This window comes from Adiantum capillus-veneris, chromosome 9 (genome assembly GCF_014529385.1).
Source record: "Adiantum capillus-veneris isolate H3 chromosome 9, ASM1452938v2, whole genome shotgun sequence".
NCBI lineage: Eukaryota > Viridiplantae > Streptophyta > Polypodiopsida > Polypodiales > Pteridaceae > Adiantum > Adiantum capillus-veneris.
The window spans coordinates 42713941-42722447 of NC_140939.1; the positions used below are offsets into that span (position 1 = coordinate 42713941).

At 43.3% G+C, this 8507-nt stretch overlaps 1 protein-coding gene across 1 annotated transcript; it reads right to left on the reverse strand.

Annotated features, from left to right (window-relative positions):
• Positions 1–6425: 6425 nt before the first annotated feature.
• Positions 6426–8030, reverse strand: LOC147450413 (protein ENHANCED DISEASE RESISTANCE 2-like). Its single transcript, XM_086520713.1, has one exon. The coding sequence runs from the start codon at positions 7601–7603 to the stop codon at positions 6644–6646; it is 960 nt and encodes a 319-aa protein (XP_086376839.1). The 5' UTR covers positions 7604–8030; the 3' UTR covers positions 6426–6643.
• Between the last annotated feature and the right edge of the window lie 477 nt (positions 8031–8507).

Consider the following 8507-nt stretch of genomic DNA (forward strand, 5'->3'; position numbering starts at 1 on the left):
CGGGAGTTCCAACTTCCAAGTCCAAGCGGGTCGGAAGCGCATGTTGAATGCTGAGAATTCTGAGCGCTCTCTGTCCCTCTCTTCACCTGCCTCTTCTAAGATCTGTCCGCTTCGATTCTAACTCTTCCTCAGGCTTCCCCCTTTGGGGGGGTCAAGGATGGCGTTACACGAAGCCCTACGGAATGGGCTTATTCCCAGCGCAGAAAATCAGCAAGACAGGTTTACCTCACCTTCAAAGTTGATAATGCATAAGGCATTTACCCCTCCATCCCATGGGGCTAGATACCCCCCACATGCAAGTATTTCTTTGGAAAAAGGGCTCTCTGTCTTTAGCCCTGGTAGTCATCATTCCCCCCCTCAAACGATGCAGGGGTCACCAAAGGGAAGTGCAACCCTATACTAAGGTCTCCATCTCCAGCGCAGCCAGGTATGGGTCCTCTGCCACACCTTGTACAAAACCCTGTTTGGAATGATGATTATTTTGGTAATGCGACTCACCTTAACCACATGCATGAGGGATTTCATGGTGGCGACCCTGGTCCTTTTAAGAGGGGGCTTGAACAATCATTCATTAAGTACAATGAGGACCTTCCCCCACACTCTCAAGCGCCCCAAGGGAGAGAAGAGGCTTTTGCTCCCATTCCTAATGTTGATCCCTCTTCGTGTCCCCCAACTCAGATTAACTCCAATAATGAGCATGTACCCCTCCCCGAGGGTACTTTTGTCATTGAAGAAAAAGCATTGCATGCTTGGTATTCTCAATTGCAAGAACGAGTAGTCATTGGCTTAGTTCATGGGATTAGACCTTCAGCAGAAGCATTGAAGCTTTGGATTGCTCAACACTGGGGAAACAGAAACATGAAACCGAGTCATGTGCAATATTTACCTAATAATTACTATTTATTCTTCTTTGACTCTGCCAATGAAGCCTTTTAGGTTATCAGCCAAGGACAATGGCTCATCAAGAACACCCCTCTCTCTCTCTTTAAATGGTTTGAAGGCTTCAACCCAAGGGGTGATAAGCCAACAAAAGTGCCTATTTGGATCGATTTTCCAGACTTACCAGTAGAGTTCTACCCCTAGCTCAAAGAGTTGGGATCTCAGTTGGGCAGAGTTCTTGGCCAGAAAGCAAGGGGGGGTTTTAATCCAAAATGGGACCCTCAGCTATTGATTGAAATTGATACTAACAAAGATCTGAGGTTTGAAATCCCTATAGCTGACTCTACTGGTAAAATGTTACATACTCAGAAAGTTTTCTACAGGAACTTACCCAACACTTGTTTCAATTGCATGAAACAAGGTCATTTAATCAAGCACTATCCTGAGCTTGCTCCAAAGGAACCTGAGAAAGAGGTACAAGAAGAAGTTGAAAGGCCTTTTCAGCAGGTGCATAGGAGGAACTCCTATAAGCAGCAAAGGAGTAGAAGCAACATTCCTAAAGGCCAACCTCCTCAAGCTTGGTTAGAGGATGTATTTGATCCTCTCAATGTTAGAATAGCAACCTCTGGTCTCATCCCTGATAGCCCTGAGCAGTCTCTATCCCTTGAGAAACAGACCCATACCACCAATCCGTCAAATCCCACCCTTGTAGAAAATAACGGTGACATTGCTCTCACTCCTGGTTCCAAGGAAGAGGGGGGGATCAAAGTCAAGTCTTAGACAGTGAGGGTGAGAACATTCCTAGTACTCAATTCGTAGGCATGCAAGTTGATCAACACACCTTATCCTTTGAAGAGGAGATTGAAGCGGCAGACAAAAAAGAAAAACTCAATTTAGCTGCCTCCCCTAGCACATCTGAAGATACTAACATGCTTACAGCAGAGGAGGAAGTACTACCTGTGATAATCAAAGGTAAACCCAAGAGGAAAAAAGAGAAGGATTTAGATCCCTGCAGAGTTTCAATGGTTCTTTCCAAACCCTCAAAAAACAGTAAAAAATGACAGTCCCTAAACTAACATTACTGTCTTATAGTTGTAGGGGGTTTTCAGACCAGGTTAAAGCAGCTAGCATTAAGAAGTGGTGTGCTGACATCTCTCTGAATGCTGACATTATTTGTCTTCAGGAACTAAAACTTTCAGGCTCCAAGTTGGAATTCAATCTAAAGAGGATGGGCTCTCAGTACTTGTGGTTTACTACCTCTCACCAACATGGGAAAGGTGGAGCTGCCATAGGCATCCATTCCAAACATTCTTCCATGATCAAACAGTGTCCATCCTCCCAAAGGGGCAACTGGATAGGTGTTGAGCTTGCCGAACCTTTCAACTATACAGTTATCAGTTTGTATGCATCTAATTCTATCTCTGATAGAGCAGCTACTTGGAATGAATTGAGTCTCTTGCATAATCACATTATCCTGGCTGGAGACTTCAATAATGTGACATCTTTGCAGGATAGATTTAAAAATCTGGGGCAGATTATAACAGGCAATGAAAAGGGTCTAGTGGGACAATATGGTAGATAATCTTGAGCTGATGGATATTTCTGAAGAATCTGGACACACTTGGAGTAATAAACACGCAGGTGAGAACTTTAGATTTGCCAGATTAGACAGAGTTTATATGTCTTTGGACTTGATGTAGAAACATTGGCAAATTAGTTGTGTTACAGATAATTCTCTCCTGCTTTCTGATCACTTGCCTGTCATTACTGTACTTGATCAGTCTGAGTGTTCATTTAAAGCTGGGTGGCCACATTTAGACCAGGCATTGCTCAAACTGAATTCTGTTAAAGCTAAAGTCAAAGAGGTTATGCATTCTTCCTTTTCTGCTTGTACTTCACCATTTAAGGCATGGGACTTAGCTGTCAAGAATATTCAGAGATTGTTCACTGATTATAAGAGGAAGGCCAAGGAAATTAGGTCTAGTAGAAGGATGATGATTAGGGACAAGATCTCTGACCTAGAGAAATGTTTGTCCCCAGATGAGCCCCCTACTTAGGAACTCGTAGACCTAAAGGATAATCTTAGACAGGAAGAGCTCCTGGTTGCTAACAGTGCCCTAGCTTGGACTAGAGAATTTTGGGCTGGAAAGGTCGACAAGCCCAATAAAGACATGTTCAATCTTCTCAAAAAAAAGAAAGCTAGGGACTATGTCCCTTTACTGAAGAAAACTGATGGAAGTGTTGTTTTGAACCATAAAGAGAACCTAGAATTTGTTCACTCTTTCTACTCTAATATTTTCTCTGTCCCCCCCTCCAGGAATGAGGAAATTAGAAATGCAAGAGCCCACATTGCCAATATTAGAAAAAAAGTGTCTATCACATGATCTGGCAACTGTGTTGGACAGTCCCATTTCAGAGGGGGAGATTAGAGAGACTATTAGGGCTATGAAAGATGGAAAATCCCCAGGTATTGATGGTATTCCCAATGAATTCTTCAAAGCTTACCATGATTTCATCATACCTTACATTATGAAGGTCTGGCTAGAAGCTGTTAGACTCGGAGCTCTTCCCTCTAAGGTTAACACTGGGGTTATCAAGTTAATCCACAAAAAGGGGGCCAAAGATGAGCTCTCCAATTGGAGACCCATCTCTTGTCTGACTTCTATTTACAAGATCTTTTCCCTATCCTTGGCTAGGAGGATCAGCCCACATATGGACAAAATCATTCTTCCAGAACAAAAGGGGTTTATCAAGAACAGATATATTCTAGATGCAATTATAACTCTGTGGGAAGCAATGGAGTATGCCATGGAGTCAGGGCAGGAATACATATTCTTTAAAATTGACTTTGACAAAGCTTATGACAAAATTAAATGGGATTTTATATTGCAGTCTTTAGCTGATATTGGTTTTGGTAAACAGTTCATTCGATATGTGCATATTTTGTTTGGAAACTCATTTGCCAAAATTGCACTTAATGGTGAATTGTCTGATGACATTAAGCTGGCTAGATCCATCAGACAGGGATGCCCACTCTCCCCTCTTCTGTATGCTATGTCTTCAGATGCATTGGGATGGTTGGTCAAAGATTGCCCGAGTCAAGGAGCTATTAAAGGCATCATAATTCCTAATATGGAGAAGGAACTTTGTCTGCAACAGTTTGCAGATGACACTAATAGCTTACTAAGCAATGATGACAGATCCATTGAGAGCTTCTGGCAATGCCTCACCACCTTTTGCTTGGCATCTGGCTCAAAGATAAATCATGGTAAAACGGGTTATAAAGCTTCATCTGGTTCTTCCCCTCCCTTGGTGGTTCAAGCTGGGTGCCAACAAATTGAAGATGGCAAAGTGTTCAGGCTTCTAGGTATTCCCATGGGATTCAAAGTCAGCATGAATCAGAGATTTGAATGGGTTTTGAATAGGTTCAGGAGGAAAGTGTTCTTATGGCATAATATGCAGTCCACTCTACCAGCCAGGGTGTTTGTTCTGAACCATTATATTCTTTCATCATTGGTTTACTTTCTGGCTTGCTGGAGGCCTACCAAATCTCAGATGAACAAGATTTTCTCTACAGCTCGAAGATTTTTATGGGGAGGAAATGAGGACATACCCAAAGTTCCCAAAGTGGCCTGGTCCACCTGTTGTCAACCCAAAGAAGCTGGTGGTTTGGGCATCTTAAATATAGAGTTCCTTGCCAAGAAACTGGCTGCAAAATGGATTGTTAGATCTATTGGTTGTGATGACTATTGGGCTAAACTAATTCAAAGATCTCACCTGTTTTTGTGTGCAGCACTCCAAATCCTGGTCAGGCTTATCCCTAAGGGAAATTACTCTGTGCCAGCTGGATCTGAAGTTTAAAGGAACTAATCTTATCTGCAAGTATTGGGAATCCTAGCAGGACATAAAGAAGGGCAAGTCCTTACCCCCTGAACTTGTCTATGACCTTAATTTTGTAATGCAGGATTCTATTTGGTTTGGCTACCATTCCCACAAACTGGGCATACAACTTTCCAAGAGAGCTCTTATCTGCTTTAAGAAGGGGATTAGAACATGGGGAGATCTGTATAGGAATCACAAATGGATGGACATACAAAATATCAAAGAATCCTTTCACTTGCCAATGGCTATTGCCTTGTGGTTTGGCCCTATTCTAATCAAGTTCCATTAGCAGGTCTCAATTACTCCCAGACCTTGTCACCAAGCCAAAAGTCTTTCTAACACTCTGTTGGTGTATTATAAGACCTTTGTGAAGGATAAAGAGCTGTCTGATGTCCTCCAAATGAAGCTTAACTCCAGATGGAAATTATCTTGGAGCAAAAGGCAGTGGAGCTACAGGTTCAGATGTATATGGGCTTTTCCTTTGTCCATGAAGCAAAGTGTGATCTTGTTGTTGATTCTACATAATGGGGTGTGGACTGGAGCCAAAGCTAACAAAATCAGAGGCACCCAGAACCTTTGTGATAGATGTAACACTGAAGAGGAGACTCTAGCTCACTTGTTTATCAATTGTCCAAGAAACAAACACATTCTAAAGACCCTCCAGAGAGCTGTCCACACTTTACATCCTCAATCATTCAATTGGGAAGAGCTGCTACTGGGAAAGTGCCAGGGTCTCGACATCTATCTTTGGTCCCAAATAAGAGCTTCCTACATATGGAACATCTGGCGTAGCAAATCCACATCTGATCAACCCAATAGCCTGGCCCAAGCCTATTCCTTTATGTATGAAATCAAATGTCTTGCCATATCATGTACTCTTAATATGAACATGGTTTCTCAGCTAAGTCAACATGAGATACAAAGGTTCCTGCCTTGGCAAAAGTGGAAGCTTTGTTTCAACCAAATGTACTCTGTCCCTAGACTCATCATGTTTGAATGCATACATGAGATGTAAAGATGTACACGTGGGCCCTTCCTCTGCCCTACCTTGAGGCCCTTCTCTTGTAATTTCTCCTTTTAATTTAACTTTTCAAATTTGCATCAAACCACACCCCCCCCCCCCCCCCCCCCCTTCCCTTTTCCCACATAACAATAATTTATCCTTTTGCGTGTGATCATGACATGTTGTTGTTAGATTTCTTGGGGATCATGACATGATATTGTTAGATTTCTTGCAATTACAAATTACCCCTTCCCGTGTGGGGGTACCTAAATTACTTTTATCGATCCATAAACTCTCACCATTTCCATTAACACAACTAACCCATTTGGTATTTATGGCACACTAGTACTTTAAATATGCTTGGGTGCATCTCATCATCAACAAGTTGCGCGATATTTTAACTTGTGGGAAACAAAAACGTAAATTAATTTTACCAAATAGTAAAAATCAAGACCAAGATGGGCAGACGTACATTCGCATTGGGGTGTAGACTTGGCGATCTTGTATTCAAACTTCATGTTTCACACTCTTGCAAGTTGCAACACTAAGGTGAGGACAATTAACTCTACCTACCACACGTGACTCCCAAAAATAATAAAAGTGAATCACGTGTGTGTGCCACGTACGCGCGTGTGTGTGTGAGAGAGAGAAAATGCAAAAATAAGCCCAAATTTATCAAATTCCCTAGCGGAAAAAATTGTGTATGGTTAGCAAAATGATTGTCGCTCAACATTGATCCGAAGACATCAAAGATGTATCTGACGAGACTTGAACTCAATAGCTAAAGAGAGAGAGAGAGAGAGAGAGAGAGAGAGAGGCCGCCAGACCTTGTTGGCCGGTACCCAATAGCTTCCCTTGCATGATTTGAGTCGCCCACAGTCATTCTACACCAGCTCCTTTACCTTCTTCATCCCTACTTGCATTCCTTTTCCACTTAAAGCCAGCACAAGGATCCTTCTCCTTCTCAGAGGACCTTGACAGCTTCATAAACTTAGATTTGATACTCGCACTCTTGTGACCGACCACTTCACTCTCACTAGCTGTTTCCTCACCAATGTCCATATCCATATAGGGGGCAGAGGAAGGCTCTCCCTTCACAAGCCTCATTGCCCCCAAAATCTTCTCTGGAAGCTCATCTGGATCATTGCCCTCCAGCACAAAGGCTATATCCGCCGTGACAAGCGGAAAAAGACCAAATGTGAGCCTTATGGCCGTGCGTATCAGCATCGATGACCCTACATCCACATCCACTTCCATGTAGTGCTTCTCCCTCATGTAGGTGCACTTCATAATTTTACCCACCATACACACAGGCCACCTCTCCCCTATCGCCACTTGCACAAGCCATGGTGCCTCGGGGAAGCGAGTCAAGAGCTTGAGGCGGGCATTGCGGAAGGCATCATCCCCATCAAGGAATCTCTGCATAAGGGAGCCCTGGGGAGGGCTGCTGAAGCTAACAAAGTACAAAACCAGGCTGTGATGATTGTTGTTGCCCAGCTGCACGTTGAAAGCCCACACAAAAGGCTGGTGATACGGCGCGGTGTCACGGAGAGCGATGTCGAGGGCGGCGCGGACGCGCGAATGGGGGTGGTTCATGATGTGGGAGATGTGAGAGGGGCCTTGGAGTAAGTCAAAGGCAAGGGGATGGAGGAGGCAGTCAGAGGCTGGGATCTTGGCCTTGGTTGTGAGGTAATTGGGGCCGCGGAGGGAGAAGAGGTGGCAGGAAGGGAATGCCCAGCTGTTGGGGGCAGAGTGGAGAGACAGAGGGGAGGGCCCGCCCTGTCGCAACCTGTCTACCCAATCGCGGTGCTGGGCAGGAATAAGAGCAGCTGTTTCCATGGGAGAAAAATCGGGAGCCGGAGAGGAAGAAGAGCCGAGCTACTAATAATTCAGAAGTGCATTCATTGAGTGAGCATTGTCCAAAGTGTTGCAGAAGAGTAACTTCTCTACTTACCGACTCTACGGTCCACCCACTAGTATTACTGCACCCGTTTGCAGCCAGCTCATTTGGTCTTTTTACATTAAAACAAGTGATAAAATCACGAGGCCTGCACTTCAAAAATCACATTAGAACCTAAGATTGAAAATTTTTGACTATCACCATATTTTGCATCTTAAATATTGACTAGTACGGCCGGCCGCTTTCGGCGGCCTCTCTCTCTCCCCTTCTCTCCCTCTTTATCGCGTGCAAAAGGGCTTGTTTTTGTTTTGGACTTTAGCCTTCAGGTCGCAAATTGCGACAAATGTAAGGGGCTTCCCCCTTCCGCCATATTATGTTAGTAGATGTACAACTTGTTAGCATTTTCATTTTGAGAGCTCTTAAAGCTCACATAAGAAGGTAGATATATCTACACACTTCTTTAGCACCACTCTTTGGATCTATATACATCGATATAAAAGTTGCTTGCATTTTCATTTTTGGGCCCCAAAATGATAGCTTTGCAGCAGTAAGCCAACAATTCAATTGTAACTTTTCGTACCAAATCCTCGTTTGATGAGTTGATCATGAACATAAAGACTTAGAAGCATAAGGGTCTACTTTGTTTGTTAACTACATATTTTCCATTACGTGAATTTCTCGGTTAAAGGAGATTACAAACAACTAGTTATAGGGCTACAAACTACAAACCACTTTGGTCCAAATAAGCATTTTACAAGCTATGAAGTGGATGCAGAAAGATGATAGAATTTCTATGTCAACCAAGCACAAGGAAAATGGATTCCTTTTTATTTACTGTCTTTC